The sequence below is a fragment of the Choloepus didactylus genome, chromosome 26 (assembly GCF_015220235.1).
Source record: "Choloepus didactylus isolate mChoDid1 chromosome 26, mChoDid1.pri, whole genome shotgun sequence".
Taxonomy (NCBI): Eukaryota; Metazoa; Chordata; class Mammalia; order Pilosa; family Megalonychidae; genus Choloepus; species Choloepus didactylus.
Window position 1 is genome coordinate 8,775,513 of NC_051332.1, and position 22,657 is coordinate 8,798,169.

At 40.1% G+C, this 22,657-nt stretch overlaps 1 protein-coding gene across 1 annotated transcript in view; it reads left to right on the top strand.

The window, feature by feature from the left end:
- The first annotated feature begins 784 nt into the window (after positions 1 to 784).
- The window catches only part of LOC119520734 (olfactory receptor 13A1-like), a 70,802-nt gene continuing 48,929 nt past the window's right edge, over positions 785 to 22,657 (top strand). The window contains 1 exon segment of the mRNA XM_037818693.1: positions 785 to 1,136. Coding sequence (XP_037674621.1) covers positions 785 to 1,136 — 352 coding nt within the window.

A 22,657-nucleotide genomic window follows, 5' to 3' on the forward strand; every position in this document is an offset into this window, starting at 1 on the left:
GGAAACAGAGGAGGGACTTGCGAATTAGGAGTAGGAGATTTAAAGATCGCCATTCTCTTCCTCTGGAGCGCCAGCCTACCATGTGTTTGGCTGGGCACCCTATCTTGCAAGATCCTAAGTAAATTCTTTTCTCCTCCAGAACCCAGTGAGCGTTTATTCCCTTATAGGTACCGCTTTATTTCCGACACTGGGGCACCGGGGAAGGGCTGGCGTGGGGCCGGAAAGTTAAAAAAGTTGTGGGCCGCGGCGTCTGCTGCTCCGGCCGCTCCCCCACCGTGGCGGGCTGCGGGTCGCGGACGTGGCGGCCCGCCGGCTCCCTGAATCGGCCTGCAGTCCCCGGAGTCGCGCGCCGGCTGCGCCCGGATCGCCGGAGCCGGACTGCGCAGCCGCTGGGCCGCGGGGTCCCATGGATGTCCCCGGCGCTGCCACCGCCTCCTGCGCTCCCTCCGGCCCGGGAACCAGCGGCCGCCGCTGGAGAGGACCAGGCTCGAGGCTGCGTGCCGTGCCCCGGGGAGTGGCGGACGCCTCCCTGGATGGCCGCCCCGGGCCTGCCGTGCCGCCGGCCCCAGAGCCCGGGCCGCAGGGCAGAGAAGAGGCTAGGACAGGTCGGGCACGAGACTCCCTGGGCCGCCGGGTGACAGCGATGGCGGCGGCGCCCGCAGGTAGGGTGACAACACGGCGCCGGGCGCTCCCGGGCCCCGCTGCCCCGGCCTGGAGGCGCCGGCGCGCTCGGCGGGCCCCGGCCTCTCGGCATCTGCGCTCCGTCAGTGCCGCGAAGCCCCGGATGCGCACTGGAAGGCGGAGGGGACCCAGGGACCAAGGAGCCCTGCAGCGTTCCCGCCTGGTGCGCCGGGGTCAGGAGGGCCCAGCTGAAGCCTGCGGGTCTGGCTCCACCGAGTGGCGCGGGGCTTCCCCCTTCCCCGCAGAGTCTGCCCCGGCTGGGCGGGCCAGCCTCGGGCCCCTTCATGGTCAGGGCGCCCCTTTTCCCTACCTCGCCCCAGGGCCCGGGAGAGGAGGGAGCACCAGGGCCGAGGACCTGGCTGCTGAGCAGAGGGCTCAGGGCGACCGGCACTTGGGAGGGAGCGCCCAGGGTTCTGCAACAGGCACATGGGCCTGGACACACACAGCACACTCAGGCAAGGGCGCGCACACGCCCACATCCTGGCCCCAAAGTGCCACATCCTCAGGCAGCTGTCTGGCTCCCAAACACATGGCTCCCTGGGCACATTCCCCCCCTCCTGTCAGGAGTGCCAGAAGCAGGCACCTTCCTGGTGCTGGCTCCCTCCTGCCACTGGGAAGGGCAGCTTTTTGTCTCCAACCCAGTTTCCTCCCTGCCTGGGCCCAGGGCAGGGGGCATCAGTGTGTCACTCTGAAGGTCACCCTAGATCCCAGCACAGGGACCCTGGTGGGAGGCCTTAAGACATTTCTGTCCAGGGTTGAAATTCAAATTCAAGTTCAAATGTGGCTCCCAAATGCCAAGCAAAGAGTGTGGAATGGGTGTCAGGAGGCAAGCCAGGGATTGTGGCTGTGTCCTTGGCTGGCTGGGGTGGGGAGGCTGAGAGGGCGCTGGAGCTGGCCTGGATGGCAAACCCCCAGATTTGCCCCAAGGTTGCTTTCTCCACCCACAGATGCTTCCTGAGCACCTACTGTGTGCCAGGAGGGGTGGGGGCTGGAACAACAAGGCCTCTCTGGCTTAGGTAGTTCCAGTACATTTGGGGAAATAGAGACCAGAAATCCCAGGTGACTGATACCAAGCCAGGTAACCCCTCGAGGGTGAGGCAGGCCTGGCCACCAGGCTGGCCAGCTTGGGGCCCCTGTCTGTCCCTGCTGGGCCCCACCACAGAGGGTGACAGATCTGTGTCTGCTGCTGGCAGCCCCTCACTCCAGAAGATGCCACTGAGACAAGAATGCTGGGCCCAGCACGGCACACCCCAAACAGAATTGATCCAAAGAGACCTGCTCCAAGATACTAAACAGATTTTCAAATGTCAAAGGCAAAGAGAGAATTCTGAAAGCAGCAAGAGAAAAGCAATCCATCACATTCAACGGAAGCTCCATAAGACTGAGTGTGGATCTCTCAGCAGAAAACATAGAGGTGAGAAGGCAGTGGCGTGACATATTCAAGATACTGAAAGAGAAAAACTGCCAACCAAGAATCCTGTATCCAGCAACACTGTCCTTCAGAAACAAGGGAGAGTTTAAAATATTTACAGATAAACAGACACTGAGAGTTTGTGAACAGGAGACCTCCTGTACAGGAAATACTAAAGGGAGTGCTACAGACAGATAGGAAAAGGCAGGAGAGAGAGGTTTGGAGAAGAGTGTACAAATGAAGGTATCAGGAAATAGAAAGAGGGTAGAGATCAGACTTTTGATGTTGAAGGAGTATAGAATGTTCTAGAGGGTTGATCATGTAGATCTAGAAATGGATAACACACTACCAAGTGATAGTAGCACAATATTGTAAGTGCACTGAACATGACTGTGGACTAGGTTGAAAGAGGAGGGTTAGGGGTCTGTGTGACACCAGAGGGAAAGACAGAAAATAAAGACTGGGATTGTATAACTTAGTGAACCCTAGAGTGGTCAATGAGTGTGATTAAAGGTACAAATATAAGAATGGTTTTGCCTAAGGGAGCAAGAAGGAATAAAATTATGACATATGCATGAAGTGAATGGACCATGAGGACAGTAGGTTGAGTGAAATAAACCAGAAATGAAAAGACAAACATCATAATGCCTCACTAAAATGGAGTAATAACAATGTGTAAACTCTGAGATTGAATCTGGGAGCATGGGCTATAAGGGGAAGGCTTATGAAAAGTTTCCTAGATTGTAAGCTCTTACAGCATTCATGTTTATTCATGAGTTGTAACAGTTATTTCTAAATTTTGAGATTCTGACATGTTTGTGTGTGGCATGTTCAGTCCCTGGAGCTTCAGGTGTCTGTGTGGCACCTGGGACTCAGGGCCAGGGTTCAGCAACTGTGAGTGTCAACATTGCCCCATGAATAAACTGCTAAAGAGGCTGAAAAAGAGGTCAGACTTCAATTGGAGATATAAATGAAATGGACTTGGTTGAGATTGGGATAGCTCTCGCTAAACTGTACAGGATGATACTAACCATGTTTTGAAACTTTGACTTCTGTGTGGGACCAAAGGAAGAGATATTTATTTGATGCAAAATCTCTATTTTCTGTAGCACACTATATAATTTAATTTGTATGGTCAATTTACTCAAACACTATAATTACATGGAACTTTGACTAGGAAGTGAGGACTTGGTGTTTGTACAGATTATCACAAGGACCCGATACAACCCAGAGTAATTTTGGCAGAGAATAAAAAGTATTTCCAAAGCTCCCTTGAGAGACTGGAAAAATGTGGAAATATTGAGCTTCCCCAGCTGGGCAATTATTGATATTCTTGCAAGCATTGAGGACCACAAGTTTAGTAGGCTGGGCCCTTGATCTTGGGGTTTTCCCTTACAAAGCTTCATACTGCAAAGCAGAGGCTAATCCTACTCATAATTGTGCTTAAGAGTCATCCCCAGAGGTTGTCTTTTTTTGCCCAGATATGGCCTCTCTCCTTAACTCAGCAGGTTAACTCCCCACCTCCCCCCATGTGGGACAAAACTCCCAGGGGTATAAATCTCCCTGTCAAAGTGGAATGTGAGTCCTGGGGATGAGCCTGGGCCCTGCATGTTGTAATTGAGAAAGTCTTTTGGGCCAAAAGGGGGAGGAGAATTGAAAGAAAATAAAGTTTCAATGACTGAGATTTCAAATGGAGTTGAGAGGTCATTCTGGAGGTAACTCTTATGTGTTAAATAGATATTCCTTTTTAGTTTTTAGTTTATTAGAATAGTTAGAAGGAAATATCTGAAATTGTTGAATTGCAATCCAGTATCCTTGATTCTTGAGGGTGATCCTATAACTATATAGCTTATATGGTGTGACCATGTGACTGTGAAAACCTTATGGCTCACTCCTCTTTACTCATTTGTGTATGGACAAATGAATAGAAAAAATGAGGACAAAAAGTAAATGAATAATATGGAGAAGGGGGATATGGTACATTTTTAGTGTTCTTTTTCCTTTTCTTTTTATTCTTATTTTAATTTTTAGAGTAATGAAAATATTCAATAATTGACTGTGGTGATGAATGCACAACTAATTGATGAGACTGTGGACAACTGTTTTAAACTTTGAATGATTGTATGATATGTGAATATATTTCAACTAAAAAAGGTAAATGGGGGAGGTGGGTTATGGGATGCTTTGAATGTTCTCTGTCTTTTATTTTCATTTTTATTTTTTGGAGTAAAATAATTGTGGTATCAAATGTACAACTATGTGATGTAACTGAAAACAATTGTACATTTTGGTTGATTGTATGGTATGTGAATATATTTCAATAAAATTACATTTAAAAAAGGAAAAAAATTAAAAAGCACATTATCATCTGAAGACACTTTAAAAAAAATCAAGCTACTAAATTAAACACTCTTACTTGATAAAACACTAAAAAAGTAGGCACACGGAAACAAAGGCAAACACTATAAGGCCTCACTGATGTGAACTAACTACAATGTGTAAACTCAGAATTCAACCTTAAAGCACAACCTAACAGGGAAATGGTTATTGTAATGATCCCTAGATTGTAGGCTCTTACAGCAGTCACATCTATTCCTGAATTGTCATGGCTATCTCCAAACTGCGAGATGTTGATCCCTTGGTGTATAACCTCATTGGTTTCTGGAACATTGGGTATCTGTGTGACACCTGAAACTCAGAGCTAGAGCTTGGCAGATATGAATGCCAGCATTACCACATACAGCAACTGTTAAAAAGCTGAAAAAGAGTTCAGACTTCAATTAGAGATATGAATGAAGCAGATCTGGTTAAGACTAGGGCAAATTGTGCTAAAGAGTAAAGTTTGAAACTGACTGTGTGTTAAAACTTCAACTTCCATGTGAGAACAAGGGAAGAAATGTTTATTTGGTGTAGGATCTATATTTCTAAATAATATAACTTCTACAGTCAGTTTGTTCAAACTCCACAATTACATGGAACTTTGAATAGGAAGTGAGATATGGTAGGTCTGTATAGGTTAGAGTGAAATTTCAACATATCCCAAAGTAATTTGGATGGAGAAAAAATATATATTTAGTTCTCACCTGAGGATCTGTGGCAGGATGCAGAGGTGTTGGACTTCCTCACCTGTACTGTTACTGATGTTCTCACAAATACTGAGGACTGCTGGCTTGACATGCTGAGCACTCTGTCTTGGATATTGCCCCTATGAAGCTTGTAACTGCAAAGAAGAGGATAAACATGCTTATAATTGTGCCTGAGTCTTCTGCTGAGTGCCTCTTTTTTGCTCAGTTGTGTTTCTCTTTCTCTAACTAAGCCACCATGGCAGGTTATCTCACTGCCTTCCCCTACATGGGATCTGATTCCTAGTGGTGTAAATCTCCCTGGCAATGCAAGATGTTTCCTGGGGATGAATCTGGACCCAGCATCATGGGATTGAGAACATCTTCTTGACCAAAAGTGGGAAGCAAAATGAAATGAAATAAAGCTTCTGTGGCTGAGAGATTTCAAATGGAGTCAAGAGGTCACTCTGGTGGACATTCTTATGAAATATATAGATGACACTTTTTAGGTTTTAATTGTGTTGGAATAGCTAGAAGTATATACCTGAATCTACTAAACTTGAACCCAGTATCCTTTAGTCTTGAAGGTGATTGTATAACAATGTAGATTACAAGTGGTGACAGAGTGATTGTGAAAACCTTGTGAATTGGAAACCTTTATCCAGTGTAATAATGGATGAGTAGATAAATGGGGACAAAAACTAAATGAAAACCAGGGTGGGATAGTGGGGATAATTTGGGTATTTTGTTTTTACTTTTATTCTTTATTCTTATTCTGATTCTTTCTGGTATAAGGAAAATGTTCAAAACTAGATTGGGGTGATGAATACACCACTATAGGATGGTACTGTGAAAAGTTGATTGTGCACCGTGGATGAATGTATGGTATGTGAATATATCTCAATAAAACTGAATTTAAAAAATTTAAAAAAGAACACAGATGTACCTTGTGCATTGTTCAAACCCAAATGTTGAAATTAGGTCTTTTTCAGACAGTGAATTAAGGAAGTTAAAAGAGAGTTATCTGAAGAAGCCAGGGAAGCACCATGCAGTTTGGACTGTGCATCTGTCCTTTAAAGAGCCATTGCAGACTCAGATATCCAGTACCAGGAGGTACAATCTGGGAAAATCAACTACTTACCCTCTGCTCCATTGCACTTTTGCCTGCATCAAACAGGACAACTGACAGGGTACAGATATAGACAAGCCCAAACTGCTATTCATCTGTGTTCTTGGGAGTAAGAGAGTAGTTTTCCCAACTGAAGGAGATTTTTCACAAAGGAAAAACCCATGGAGAACTGTTCATGAAGCTGTGAATGGCCTGAGAATGATGGTTATAGACAGTTGGTTATAAATCCCTATGCTAGGGCAGGACATGGATGTGAATGTCCTGTGTCAGATGTCATGAACCAGGGAACTACCCAGGGGAAGACCCCTTGTCCTATGATTGTCTCCCAGGATGATTGTGGGGAGGTGGTGGATAATCCCCTATAATGTCTGTTGTGAGGTGAAAATAGCAGGAAAGTGTCAGTCATCTTCACTGAGCCAGGCTCAGAAGGACAGGAGCTGAGAAATGGAAAGCTGCCCTACCCAAAGGACCATAAGAAAAATGCAAAGCATGACTGGGGAAGACAAAAGAGGGGCAGTCTGCCCACTGGGCAATGTGGACTTAGTTTCTCAAGCAAGTGATAAAGGAGAAATTTGGGGTTTTCTAAGGAAGAGCTCCACCAAATCTATTTGAGGATGGGCTTCCCTCTAAGAAGGCACTTCTGTGAACCATGGAGGAACATGAGGAAGAGGGATCACAGAACTAGAAACATTGAGAATCCTGCATCACTGCCCTCTGAGTCTTTGCACCCAGTCAGGGTGTTTGGAAGCAAAGTTGAAAAGGCTTCTCTGTGTCCCAGTAAGGAAGAGATTTTGACTATCAGTGCAATGCATAGGATAGGGAGGTTGACTCCTTCACCTGTACCCTGATCTTATGACTTTTAAGAAGAGTGATCAGGGATGGGGCTGTTTTCCACATCCCTCCAGTGATTGTTGGCCCTAGATCAACTTTGGACAGAAGAGGGAAAAAGGGGAATCTTGATCTTTATGAGGTTCTTTGATACAGATGCCCATGTGACAGTAATCCTGTGCCTCTGTGGGGCAAGTACACTGGAGGAATTGGGGGGTTTGGAGGCAGATCTGGTGCCACATGGCAGGCAACTGTGCAGTGCTTGTGGGTGGGGCCCTTTGGGACATTTTCAGACACCAGTGATCACGTTTCCCTCTCCAGTGCATTATAGGTCTTGACAATTGGCTGCCTATGGCTGGGAACCCCAGCATCAACTGAGGGGTACAACCCCTCTTTATGAGAAATTTGGGCCCAAGTCATGGGGTGTATCAGCTGCACACCTCCAGTGTTGCCATAGCCAAGCCAGTTCAACAAAAGCAATATCATCTCCCTTCGGGGGGGAGATGAAAAGGATATTAACTTGTTGATTCATTACTCAATTCAGGCAGAAGTGTTAAAAGCTACCCTGTCACATTTTAATAGCCCAGTCTGGCCACAGAAAAGAACTCAGGAGCCTGAAGACAGATGATAGATTTCCATAGATTAAGTGCCGAGGTGCTGTTCTTGGCCCTGAGCACCAAAAGTGATTTTAAGCCTAGAGCTGCCCATGTTTGCTTGGCTACTCACTAATCCTACTAACAAAGCTGGACAGGCTCAGCAAAGCTCCATCATTAAAAGGAAAGGGCATATCAAAGACCTAGCTTTCCCGGGGTCTCAGGAATCAGCCAACTCCATGAACAAATAGCTGTTTTGCCTGAGGGGAATGAATGGCCTGCTGGGGCTCCTTCTGCCCTTCTCTTGGTGAAGTGGGACCCCTGTTTGAATATGTTCCAGCTGGATGGTATGGCTTGGTTCACTGATGGATCTACAAATCTACTGCTGCCACCCATCCCAAGGACAACAACCCACTAAGACTGGATGTTGGACTTCTGCCCAAGGAGCCAAGCTCCATGCAGTGGTGATCACTGTGCAGGCCACTTCAACCACAACTTCCAGCTACATAATTACAGACTCATGGGCCATTGCAAATGGGATTTACCCATGTGTTCTTCTGACTGGCAAATCAATAATTAGACTATTAGGGGCTTCCTCATGTGAGGACATGAGCTGTGGCATCAGCTTCCTAGCTGGAAAGGAGAACTATTCATCACCCATATTGATGTCCAAGACAAAGGCCATTTAAATGGAACATGATTGGAATTTCCACATTGACAAAGCATGTACTCAACAGGTTGCAATGACTGCCTGCTTGATCCACCCCAGAATGGGACACAAGTGGCCACCTCACAGGTGAGAGGGAGCCAAAGCACCCTGGAGGAAGCAGAAGCCCAAGATGTAGCCCAGTTGTGTGGCTTCTGCCAATGGGACCAAAATGGTAGTTGGGCTACATCAACTGGGGCCTATGCCCTACACAGGTGTGGTAGTCCAATCACATGGGATACCTGCCCCTTTGACAGTTTCTGATGGTGTCTCACTGCCTTAGACACATATTCCAGATAAGAGATAGCAATTCCCATGCATCATCACACCATTGCAACCTTATGGAAACACCTGTGCCACATGTTCATATATCCAACCATACTCCATTCATATCAAGGTACATTATGTACAGCACACATGGCCAAGCAATGGGCACACTTCCAAGTTATGGGAGAGCCCTCCCATGCTTCCTACCAACCCCAAGGAAACACAGCAACAGAACACTGGAATGGAAAACTAAAACAAATAGGCAAAACAGATCAGGAAGGACAACTTATCCAGTGGTGTCCCCATTTCTTTGGACACTAAACACTATATTCCACCAGAAGGAAGCATGGCCCTTCAGCATGTGTTGGCAAATAGTTACCTTAGATGGGACAGAGGACCATGTAGTCACCTGATTAAGGTCCACCTAAGGAATGTCAATCCCATTATATCCAACTGCTCTGTTTATTTTTTTCCTACAAGAAGTACACTTAACAGGAGGGGAGCATTGTGGGACAGGATGTACTAGTATTACCACAACAACCCCCCAATTCCAACCTGGAGGTGATGCTACCATTGTCTGCCACTCTCTAGTGGGAATCAATGGGAAGATAAATGGTTTATGAAAACTCAGTGGTTTATAAGAATTCTCTGTACTGTTATTTCATCTTTATGTTTAATTTTGAATGTAATGAGGAGTAAACATAATAAATCAATAACATTTTAAAAGAAATATTGCAAATCCACTGCAAATTTATAAAATGATTTCTAATGATTTTCAAATACATGGACAGCAATTTTCATATGATGCCACTTTCAAGTATTAAAAATAAGAATTCTACATAAAAAATTTAAAAATATGAATCCAAATTTCTCTTCCATATGTAACACTTTAACCTGAATCTGTTGAGCTGTAATGCAGTAGACTGGTTTCTTGAAGATGATTTTATAAACATATAGCTTTGATCATGTGAACATGTGATTGTAAAAACTTTGTGACTGACACTCCTTTTATCCAGCGTGTGGGCAGATAAGTAACAAAATAAAGACAGAAATGTATCAATATTAGGGGAGTTAAGGAGTATGTGTTGTTTTGGGTGTTTCTTTTTGTTTTTCTTTTTTTCTTTTTTTAGGAGTGATGAAAATATTCTAAAATTGTGGTGATAACTGCACACATTTATGATGATACTGTGAGCCACTGACTGTATATTTTGGATGAACTTTATGGTGTCTGACTCTGAATAAAATTGCATTAAAAAATGAAAGGTGGACCCCAGCATTGAAATCACAAATATAGCATGTCTTAATGTAACATGAGTATAACAACTATTAAAATACATGTTAGATGGATTGTAAAACTTGCCCAAATTTTCCTTCTCTTTTATCAACAATCCCCACAATATGACTCCATGAAATTTTGGATTCCATTTTCCTACTCCATTGAATCTGGATTTGCTTTGGCAAAAATAATGAGGCTGAAGCAACAGTGTCCCTGGTGTAAATGCAGGCATCAAGTGGCAGTACACACTTCTTCTCACTTTCTTGGATTCATATAACCATCATTTAAGACAGAATTAAACTTCCGGAGAATGAGAGATCACGTGCAACAGAGAGTGACAGACCAGCTGACTCTCATTTATAGCTGACTTGCTGAACACAGGCAGGAGAGACTCTCCCACCATCCCAGAGCAGCAAACATACAAGGAACTGCAGATATTTAAACTGTACAATCTGAAGGGTTTTCACATATATATGCAAATATATATAGACATTTATACATACATTTATATATATGCATATATTTATATATATGTATATATCTGTAAAAACTTCATTAAAGTCAAGATAATGGACATGTTCATCACCCTCAAATGTATGTTTCTTTCTGTTCCTCCCCATCCTCCTCAGGCAACTACTAATCTGCTTTCGTCATTATAGATTAGAACACATTTTCTGGAATTTTGCATAAATGGAATCAAACATTACATACTATGATTTTTCTGGCTTTATTCACTCGGCATCATTAATGCAAAGGAAGGTTTGAATAAATTACATTTAGTTATGATGTATTATTTATTTAGTCTGCTTTTGAATTCCCATTGCTAAAGTTTTGGTAATGATCTTGGCATCTATTTTCATGCTGAATATTTGTCTGCAATTTTAAAAATGTTTCCCTGATTTGTATATCAGTATAATACTGGTCTCATAAAATCAGTGTCTCTGTCTAAAAACATTTCAAAACACTTTCCTGATTATTATTTTATAGAAAATTTTTAGCAATTATATTTTAAAATTCAGAAGTATTTTTGAGAAAAGAAAAATAACCATGCACTAATTGTTTGGTAAAATAAATGGCAAATTCCAAATGTTGGGAAAACATGCATTGAGGAAATAAACACACAAAAATTGCATAATAATGAATATTTTACTTGAAATATTTTTGTCGAGATTTATCCATATATTAGTACAATATTAATTATTTTTATTTTTATATATTCCTAATTTTATATGTTCATGGAAAATTGTCTAAAATAATTTATAATTTTCATTATTTTACAGTTTTTTCCTTCTTTGATATTTTCTGTATTATTGATTTTAAAAATTGTTTGCATTTATTCAGTGCCTTAGAATTCAATTTCATACCCAATTATAAATATATAAAGCCACATATTAATAATTTATACATTGTGATATATATTTTTTTCCCATCTCTATCTTTTTACCTATCTAAAACTATCATCTAGCTATCATCATCTATCTCTTTTTAGTAATATATTGCATGTAGAGTGTGGTGTCTCTGAGTGTGATTGAGTATGAGGGTGTATGTGTACTTATAGGTTTTAGTCAGAACATTTTCTCATATTCTGGCCTTCTTGACAGAATGCAAAAGATAATTTTTCTTGCAATTTTATTGGAATGATCACATATAGTTGTGCACTCATCTTCACAATCAATTTTGAACATTTTCATTACTCCTAAAAACAATAAAAATAAGAATAAAAATAAAAGTATAAAATTAAAAGTATAAAAGAACACCCAAAACAACCCATTCCCCCACCCCCTGTTTTCATTTCCTTTTTTGTGCCCATTTTTCTACCTGGATAAAGGGATTTTGTGCCACAAGCTTTTCACAATAACATGGTGTGCCAGCTTGAATATATTATGTCCCCCAAAATGCCATTATTTTTAATGTAACCTTGTGTGGGCAGACATATTAGTGTTGATTAGATTGTAATTCTTTGTTTCTATGGAGATGCAACCATCCAAATGTGGGTGATAACTCTGATTGGATGATTTCCATGCAGGTGTGGACCCACCCATTCAGCATGGGCCTTGATTAGTTTACTAGAGCAGTATATAAGCTCAGACAGAAGGAGGAAGCTTGCTATACAGCCAAAAGTCACACTTTGAGGAATGAACAGAAGCTGAGAGTGTAGCTGCAGATGAGAAACAGTTTGAAGAGACTGGTTGAAAGCAGACTCTTATCCAGAGAAGCTAAGAGAAGACAAACACTCCAAGAGCAACTAAGAGTGACATTTTTGAGGAACTGCAGCTTAGAGAGGAAAGTTCTGGGAGAAAGTCATTTTGAAATCAAAATTTTGGAGCAGATGCCAGCCATGTTCCTTCCCAGCTAACAGAGGTTTTCCAGACACCATTGGCCATTCTCCAGTGAAGGTACCTGATTGCTGACATGTTACCTTGTACATGTTATGGGCTTAAGACTGTAACTATGTAACCAAATAAACCCTTTTATGAAAGCCAATCCATCTCTGGTGTTGTGCATTCTGGCAGCATTAGCAAGCTAGAACACATGGTCATACCATATAACTTATGTAGCTATACACTTGTCTTCAATAATAAGGGTTACTGGGTTGCAGTTCAACAGCTTCAGGTATTTCCTTCCAGTTATGCTAATATAATGAAAAATAAAAAGGGATATTCTTATAATGCATAAGAATAACTTCCAGAATGACCTCTTAACTCCATGTGAAATCTCTCAGCCCCTGAAACTGTATTTTATTTCATTTTTCTTCCCCATTTTGGTCAAGAAGCCTTTCTCAATCTCAGGATGCCAGGTCCAGACTCATCTCCAGGAGTCATGCCCCACATTTCCAGGGAGACTTACATCCCTGACCATCATGTCCATGTGCTGGGTTAGCTTAGAGAGAGAGTCCACATTTGAGAAACAAGAGGTTCTCTGGGAATGACACTTAGGCACAACTACAAGTCAGCTTAGACTCTCCTTTGCAGTGAGAAGTTTCATAAGGGCAAGGCCTACTATAATGACTAAATATAAAAGTCAAAACTTATGGCTTTAGAGACTAACATTTCATAATGCCTTCAGGGTACTAACCTAGGTAAGTGTTTTTCAGGAAAGAAATAAAGTACAAACTATAATGAAGAAGATTGATAAATGTGATTATATTAGAATTGAGAACTATCCCTCACAGAATGCAGAAAAAACTAACATTTTATAAAACTAACTCCGAAATGTGCTTGTAACAAATAATGCATACAGGAATTTCACAGGAGAGAATTCCAGATTATCATTAAACTACATTAAACATTTAAAACTGATATGTATACCTATGCATATGTATATGCATATGTATACATATACATACAAGAACTACATTAGAATTTTTTGAAATTTCTAATAGAAAGTATGAATGAAGAAGTTGAGCAAAGAGAACTCTCAAAGTTTAATGATCTCTGTATTAATTGGTACATGTTTAAAATACAATGTGGCATTATATTAATTGGGTTAAGCATTGTTATACTTGAGTTGAGCCCCAAACTCAGTGCAGATCTACTGATTCACGATGCCTGTCCAGTTTCTGTTAGCTACAGATCTTCGCAGTGGAACCCAAGCTGATGAAGAACCATCCCCCCAAAAATTAAAGAGAATACAGATAATTGCCAATAATATTACAGCTCTTTAATCTACACTTTTTCTTCTTCTGTCATTACATCATATGAGCCAGCTACATAACCAAACTTTATACCAGTGGGGTACTGGTACACTATCTTCTTACAGGGAAGAGCACTAAAATGTTAATAATTCAATCTACCTCAAGCATTTGCTATTAAAATAAAAAAATTGATTAGACAACACACAATGGGCCTGCATTATGCATGTGTAACAATTTGTTCTATTGTTGGCTACTGAGGCTCAGGGTCATAAAGGAATTTTGAATGTAATATTTAAAAGTGGGTAGGTTTATGGAAAGGGATATATCATTACTGTTACACATTCTATTTAACCATTTAAAATTGCCTCATTCCATCTATTTTCCTTTCCAATAGTTATAGTTTAGTTTAATTTCTCTCCTGTGTAACAATAAGTTCTGTGCTTCTGGAGCAAGGTTGTGCTTCTCTGTTCAGTATTTGAGACAGAGTTCCTGGTGTGCTGTTAGCCCTACAGAAGACATTGTGAGAATCATAGAACAACATGTGACTATAAATACAGATGTGCCCTCAGGAACTGAGTTTTTTGGATCCTCTTACTCACTCTGGGATTTTGTGCTTCCTGCTCTGAAAAATTTAAACTCCAAAATTTCCTGTTCCTAAAAGGATGTGTGGGGTGAGATTTCTAACTTCTAGCACAGAGAACAACTAAAACTGAAGCAACAGTAGCATGTTAATGTAGGAAAAAGTTGGAAAATAAGCATTTTAGAACAAATGTAAATGATCTCTGTTCTGGCCTGTGGGGGCTTGTCTCCAGGGAGACAAAGCAAACTCCAGGAATGGAGGCAGACAACAACTTTATTATAGGAGCTTAGAGGAGTGAAGCAAAATGTCAGTCAAACTGCTGTGATGGTGGCTGGTTCTGAGCTCAGTGTGAAAGTACAAGGCAATTAGACAGGAATCAGCAAGGCCTTGTAGAGGCCTGGAACAGACATTCCAGAGGGTGTGAGAAAAAGGTGCCCTGAAATATTTAGATGAGCTACATGCTAGGAAGGGAGTAACAATCTCAGTTCTGGGAACCAGAGGAACTTGGAAATATTTAGTTAATAAGGAGGGAGAAGTGACCATGTCTGTACCCCTCCATCTAAGGGGGAGCTAGTTACCTACTGATGAACTGCTCTGGGTCCTGCAGGCTGCTGTATGCTTCAGTTCACAGAATTCTAGGGAAAGGCCCAGGCTCTGGGGTCCCATAGTTTTTTTTAATTCAGTTTTATTGAAATATATTCACATACCATACAATCATCTATGGCATACAATCAACTATTCACAGTACAGTCATATAGTTATGCATTCATCACCACAATCTATTTCTGAACATTATCCTTACATAAGAAAGAATCAGAATAAGAATAAAAAATAAAAGTAAGAAAAAAGAACATCCGAACCATCCCCCATACCACCCTATTTGTCATTTAGTTTTTATCCCCATTTTTCTGCTCATCCATCCATACACTAGATAAAGGGAGTGTGATCCACAAGGTTTTCACAATCACACTGTCACCCCTTGTAATCTACATTATTATATATAATCATCTTCAGGAGTCCAGACTACTGGTTTGGAGTTTGGTAGTTTCAGGTGTTTACTTCTAGTTATTCCAATACATTAAAACCTAAGAGGTGTTTTCTATACAGTGCATAAGAATGTCCACCAGAGTGACTTGACTCCATTTGAAATCTCTCAGCCACTGAAACTATTTCATCTCATTTTGAATCCTCCTTTTGGTCAAGAAGACGTTCTCAATCCCATGATGCCAGGTCCAGATTCATCTCTGGGAATCATATCCTGTGTTGCCAGGGAGATTTACAACCCTGGGAGTTGGGTCCCACATAGTGGGGAGGGCAGTGAGTTCACCTGCCGAGGTGGCTTAGTTAGAGAGAGAGGGCCACATCTGAGCAACAAAGAGATACTCAGGCAGAGACTCTTAGTCGTAATTATATGCAAGTTTAGCCTCTCCTTTGCAGTAGTGAGCTTCATAAAGGCAAGTCCCATAATTGAGGGCTCAGCACATCTAAGCACCAGTCCCGATGTTTGTGACAACATCAACACCAGTCCAGGTGAGGAAGTCCAACACTTCACCTTCCCCCAGCTCCTTGGGGTGAGGGGGAGGCTGTAAATATATTTTTTATTGTCTTCCCAAATTACTTTTGGATGTGTCACTATTTCACTCTAACCTACTGTATCTCACTTCCTATTCAAATTTCCATGTAATTGTGGTGTTTTGACAGACTGTAGAGTTATACTGTTTAGAAAATATAGATCCTGCACCAAATAGACATCTCTTCCCTTGGTCTCACATGGAAGTTGAAGTTTTAAAACACAGTTTCAACCTTTACCATTTGGCCTGGTTTGCCCTTGTCTTAACCAGGTCTGCTTCATTCATATCACTAATTGAAGTCTGGGCTGTTTTTCACCTCTTTTTTTTAACAGTTGCTGTATGCACTAATACTGACATTCATATCTGCTGAGCTCTAGCTCTGAGTTTCAGATGCCTCAGAGATATGCATTGTTCCAGAGACCAATCAGGTTATACACTAAGGGATTAGCATCTCAAAGTTTAGAGATAGGAATTACAATTCAGGAATAGAGTTGACTGCTGTATGAGCTTACAATCTAGGGACTATTACAATAATCATATCCATGTTAGGCTATGTTCTAAGATTCAATTCTGAGTTTACACATTGTAGTTAGTCCATATTGGTGAGGCATTATAGTGTTTGCCTTTAATTCTGATGTACTTCACTCAAATACTGTGTACAGGATCCATTCACCTCATTGTGTGTCTCACAGCTTCACTCCTCATAGTTGCTCAATATTCCATTGCATGCATACACCACAGTTCACCATTCTGTTCCTCAAACTATGTACCCTTGGGTCACCTCCACCCATTGCAAATCATGATTACTGTCTCCATGAACAACAGTTTGCAAATGTCCATACATGTCCCTGCTCTCAGATCTTCAAATGACATACCCCATAATGAGTTTGCAGGACCTTATGGTCCCCACATACTTAATTTTTGTGGAACCACCACACTGACCTTCAGAAAGGCTACACCATTCTACCTGCTCATCAACAGTAGATAGGTACATCCCTCTCACCATGTTTTCTCCAACACTTTTACTCCTATATATATTTTTCCTACAATTTTATAGAGTTATATTCACATGCCATGCATTTATCTACAGTGTACAACCCCTCTTTATGAGAAATTTGGTACAATCAGTTGTTCATGGTATCATCATAAAGTTGTACATTTATCACCACTATCAGCACTTGAACATATTGATTACTACAAGAAAATTGATTTTTTTAGCAATAATAAAAAAGATGATAAAAAGAAAAATAACATGTCGTACAATACAATATAATAGTAAGGACAGAAAATAACACCACTACCAAGAATCCCATATTCCTTCCCTATATCCCCCTCTCATATACACTTAGCATTGGCATATTGCTTTTGTTACATTTGATGGAGGTATGTTACAATGCTACTGTTGACCATGGACTCCAGTTTGCTTTGATTATGTTTCTTCCTGAATACCATCCCTTTTTTTTCAACACTCTACATGGTTGACATTCATTTGCTCTCCCACATGCAAAAACATTTTTATATTTTTATATTTAGTAACAGTCATTGGCCACTCCAGTTTTTGCCAAGGTATACAGTCCCAGTCTTTATCATCTATCTTTACCTCTGCTGTCATACATTCTCCTATCCCACATCTTTCAGCTTTACTCACAGATATCTTTGTTCAGTGTACTTTCAATATTGTGCTACCATCACACAGTATTATGCTATCTATTTCTGTATCTACACAATCAATCCTGCTAAATATTCTGTAGTCCTTCAGCATCAAATGCCTGATCTCTACCCTCTTTCTATCTCCTGGTCGCCTGTGTTGTCAGCTTTTAACTCCCAAAGTTTGTTCATTAATGTCTGTTAATATTAGTGAGACCATACAGAATCTGTCCTTTTGTTTCTGGCTAACTTCACTCAACATAATGTCCTCAAGTTTCATCCACATTATTATATGATCCATGTCTTTGTTCTGTCTTACTGCTGCATAATATTCCATCATGTGTATATACCACAGTTTGTTCATCCATTCATCTGTTGATGGGTATTTGGGCTGTTTCCATCTCTTGGCAATCATGAATAATGCTTCAATAAATATCAGTTTATGAATGTGTGTTTGTGTCTTAAGTTTCAGTTCCTCTGAGTATATACCTAGCAATGGAATAGCTGGGTCATATGGCAAATCTATATTTAGCTTCCTGAGGAACCTCCACACTGTCTTCCAGAGTGGTTGCACCATTCTACATTCCCACCAACAATGAATAAGTGTGCCTCTTTCTCCACATCCTCTCCAGCACTTGTCATTTTCTGTTTTTTGGATAATGGCCATTCTGGTAGGTGTGAGATGATATCTCATTGTGGTTTTGATTTGCATTTCCTTAATAGCCAGTGAAGTTGAGCATTTTTTCATATGTTTTTAAGCCATTTGTATTTCTTCTTCAGAAAAATGTCTGTCCATGTCTTTTGCCCATTTTTTAATTGGATTGTTTGTCTTTCTGTTATTGAGATGTAGGATTTCTTTATATATTCAAGATATTAAACCCTTATCTGCTATGTGGTTTCCAAATATTGTCCCCCATTGTGTAGATTACCTTTTGACTTTTCTGACAAAGTCCTTTGATGTACAAAAGTGTTTAATTTTGAGGAGATCCCATTTGTCTATTTCTTCTTTGCTTGCTTGTGCCTTGAGTGTGAGGTCTAAGAAACCACCTCTTATCACAAGATATTTAAGATATTACCCTACATTTTCTTCTAAGAGTTTCATGGTCTTGGTCTAACATTTAGGTCTTTGATCCATTTCAAGTTAATTTTTGTATAAAGTGTGAGATAGGCATCCTCTTTCATTCTTTTGGAAATGGATATCCAGTTCTCCAAACACCATTTATTGAAGAGGCTGCTCTCTCCCAGTTGCTTTGGCTTGACTGCCTTATCAAAGATCAGTTGTCCATAGACGCAAGGGTCTACTTCTGAACACTCAATTTAATTCCATTGGTTGGTATACCTGTCCTTATGCCAGTACCATGCTTTTTTGAGCACTGTAGCTATGTAATATGCTTCAAAGTCAGGTAGTGTGAGACCTCCCACTTCATTCTTCTGTCTCAAGATACTTTTGGCTATTCAGGGCACATTGCCCTTGCAAAAAAAAAATTGGTTATTGGTTTTTCTATTTCTGTAAAGTAAGTTGTTGGGATTTGAATTGGTATTGCATTTAATCTGTAAATCAGTTTAGGTAAAATTGCCAACTTAACTATATTTAGTCTTCCAATCCATGAACATGGTATGTTCTTCCATTTTTTAGGTCTTGTTCAATTTCTTTTAGTAGTTTCTTGTAATTTTGTATGTAAAGATCTTTTGTGTCCATGGTTAAGTTTATTCCTAAGTACTTGATTCCTTTGGTTGCTATTGAAAATGGGATTTTTTCTTGATTTCCTCCTCTTGTTGCACATTAATTGTGTATAGGAACACTACAGATATTTGCATGTTGATCTTGTAGCCTGCCACTTAGCTGTATTCATTGACTAGTTCTAGTAGCTTTGCTGTAGATTTTTCTGGATTTCCTACATATAGAATCATGACATCTGCAAATAGTGAAAGTTTTACTTCTTCCTCTCCAATTTGGATGCCTTTTATTTCTTTTCCTTGCCTAGAATTTCCAGCACAATGTTGAATAACAATGGTGATAGTGGGCATCCCTATCTTTTTCCTGATCTTAGAGGAAAAGCTTTCAGTTTCTCCCCATTGAGTATGATGTTAGCTGTGGGTTTTTCATATATTGCCTTTATCATATTGAAAATGTTCCCTTCTATTCCTATACTTTGAAGTGTTTTCATCAGGAAAAGATGTTGAATTTTGTCAAATGCCTTTTCTCATCGATTGATATGATCATGTGTTTCTTCTGCTTTGATTTATTGATGTGGTGTACTACACTAATTGATTTTCTTGTGTTGAACCAGCCTTGCATACCTGGAATAAATCCCACCTGGTCATGGTGCATAATTCTTTTAATGTGTTGCTGGATTTGATTTGCAACTATTTTGTTGAGGATTTTTGCATCTATAGTCATTAAAGAAATTGGTCTATAATTTTCTTTTTTTGTATTATCTTTGGTTTTGGTATTAGGGTGATGTTGGCTTCATAGAATGAGTTGGGTAGCTTTCCCTCCTCTTTAATTTTTTTGAAGAGTTTGAGCAGGGTTGGTACTAGTTATTTCTTGAGTGCTTGGTAGAATTCACATGTGAAATCATCTGGTCCTTGGCATTTCCTTTTTGGCAGCTTTTTGATGACTGACTCAATCTCTTTACTTGTGATTGGTTTGCTGAGGTCATCTATTTCTTCTTGAGTCAATGTTGGTTGTTTATGATTTTCTAGGAAGTTGTCCATTTCATCTAACTTGTCTAGTTTATTAGCATATAGTTGCTAATAGTATCTTTTCATTATCTCCTTAATTTCTGCAGGGTTGTTAATTATGTTTCTTTTCCCATTTCTGATTGTGCTTATTGCATCTGCTCTCTCTCTCTCTTTTTTTTTTTTTTTTTTTTTGGTTAGCCTAGCCAGTGGTCCATCAATTTTATTAATTTTCTCAAAGAACCAACTTCTGGTTTTGTTGATTCTCTCAATTGTTTTCCTGTTCTCAATTGCATCTATTTCTGCTCTAATCTTTGTTATTTCTTCCCTTCAGCTTGCTTTGGGGTTAGTTTGTTGTTCTTTCTCTAATTCCTCCAGGTGAACAGTTAACACTTCAATTTTTGCTCTCTCTTCTCTTTTAATATAGGCATTTAGGGCAATAAATTTCCCTTTCAGCACTGCCTTTTCTGCATCCCATAAATTTTGAAAAGTTGTGTCTTCATTGGCATTGACCTTGAGGTGTTTACTAATTTCTCTTGTAATTTCTTCCTTTACCCAATGATTTTCTAAGAGGGTGTTGTTTAGCCTCCATATGTTTGTGAATTTTATGAACTTCTGCCTTTTATTTATTTCCAACTTCATTCCATTAGGGTCTGAGAAAGTGTTTTGTATAATATCAATATTTTTAAATTTGTTGAGACTTGCTTTGTGACCCAACATGTGGTCTATCCTAAAGAATGTTCCATGAGCACTTGAGAAAAAAGTGTATCCTGCTGTTGTTGGATGTAGTGTTCTATTAATGTCTGTCAAGTCTAGTTCATTTATCATACAATTCAACATCTCCATTTCTTTAGTGATCACCTGTCTAGATGTTCTATCCATTGATGACAGTGGTGTATTGAATACTCCAACCATTACTGTAGAGTTGTCTACTTCTCCTTTCAGTGATGTCAATGTTTACCTCATGAACTTTGAGGCATTCTGGCTTGGTGAATAAATATTTAAGATTGTTATGTTTTCTTGATGAATTGACCCTTTTATTAATATATAGTGTCCTTCTTTGTCTCTTTTAATTGTTTTACTTTTGAAGTCTAATTTGTCTGATATTAATATAGCTACTCCCACTGGTTTCTGGTTGTTGTTTGTGTGAAATATTTTTTTCCAACCTTTCACTTTCTGTCCATTTTTGTCCTTGTGTCTAAAGTGAGTTTCTTGTAGACAGCATATAGATGGGTCGTGTTTTTTAACCCATTCTGCCAATTTGTGTCTTTTTATTGGGGAATTTAATCCATTTACATTTAGTGTTCGTACTGTAAGGGCAGTACTTTCTACTACCATTTTGTCTTTTGGAATTTAGATGTAATATCTTATTTTTCCTCTCTCTCCTTTTACCTTTCCTGATAATATTCATTTTGCACTCTTCTCCAACTTTCTCTCTCCTGTCTTTTCCTATCAGCCTGTAGCATTCCCTTTAGTATTTCTTGTAGTGCTGGTCTCTTATTCACAAACCCTCTCAGTGTCTGTTTGTATGAAAATGTTTTAATCTCTCCCTCATTTTTGAAGGAAAGTTTAGCCAGATATAGAATTCTTGGTTGGCAGTTTTTCTCTTTCAGTATCTTAAATATATCATGTCACTGTCTTCTTGTCTCCATGGTTTCTTCAGAGAAATCTGTACATAGTCTTATTGACCTTCCCTTGTATGTGACGAATTGCTTTTCTCTTGATGCTTTCAGAATCCTCCTTTTCTTTGACATTGGACAATCTCATCAGTAAGTGTCTTGGAGTAGGTCTATTGGGATCTATTCTTTTTGGGGTACACCCATTCTTCTGGGCTCCCCCTCCCAGTACAGATGAGTCTTCTGGTTCTCTCAGGTCAGTCATCACTGAAAGCCTACATCTGCTTGTTGGGGGTTGTAACTTGTATTCAGCAATCCACATTTGTTAATTAAATCCCCAGTTGGATCTCAGCTGAGCCATATTCTCTCACTCAGATAGTGCCACTCTCTAACACAGTGAGGTTTTGCAGCTCAGCCTTCCATTGGTGAGGGGCTCTTGTCTTGGTTCCACAGCTCCTACTTACAGGTTCTAGGCTGCAATCTCAGACATTCTTCCCAATCCAGGTTGTTGTATGATGTGTGGCACAGTTGTTCCCCAGGAGTTATTCCAGATTATTTACTAGTTGTTCCTTGTTGTTTATTAATTGTTCCAGGGACCTGACTAAATTCTACTCCTCTATATGCCACCATCTTGCCACTCCTTTCTTTCCTTCTTTTTAAATGTATGCATTTAGAGCTATAAATATCCCTCTCAGCACTGCCTTCACTGATTCTCACAGGTTTTCATGTTATATTTTCATTTAAATTTGTCCCTATGTATTTGCCAATATCTCTTGTATTTGCTTTGTTGACCAGCTGATTGTATAGGAGTTTTTTAACCTCCATATATTTGTGAAGGTTTTAGTTCTTTTGTGGATATTGATTTCTAGTTGCATTCCATTGTGGTCAGAGAGTGTACTTTGAAAAATTTCAGGCTTTTTAAATTTATCGAGAATTTTTTGTGCCTCTTCATGTTATCTATCCTGGAGAACATT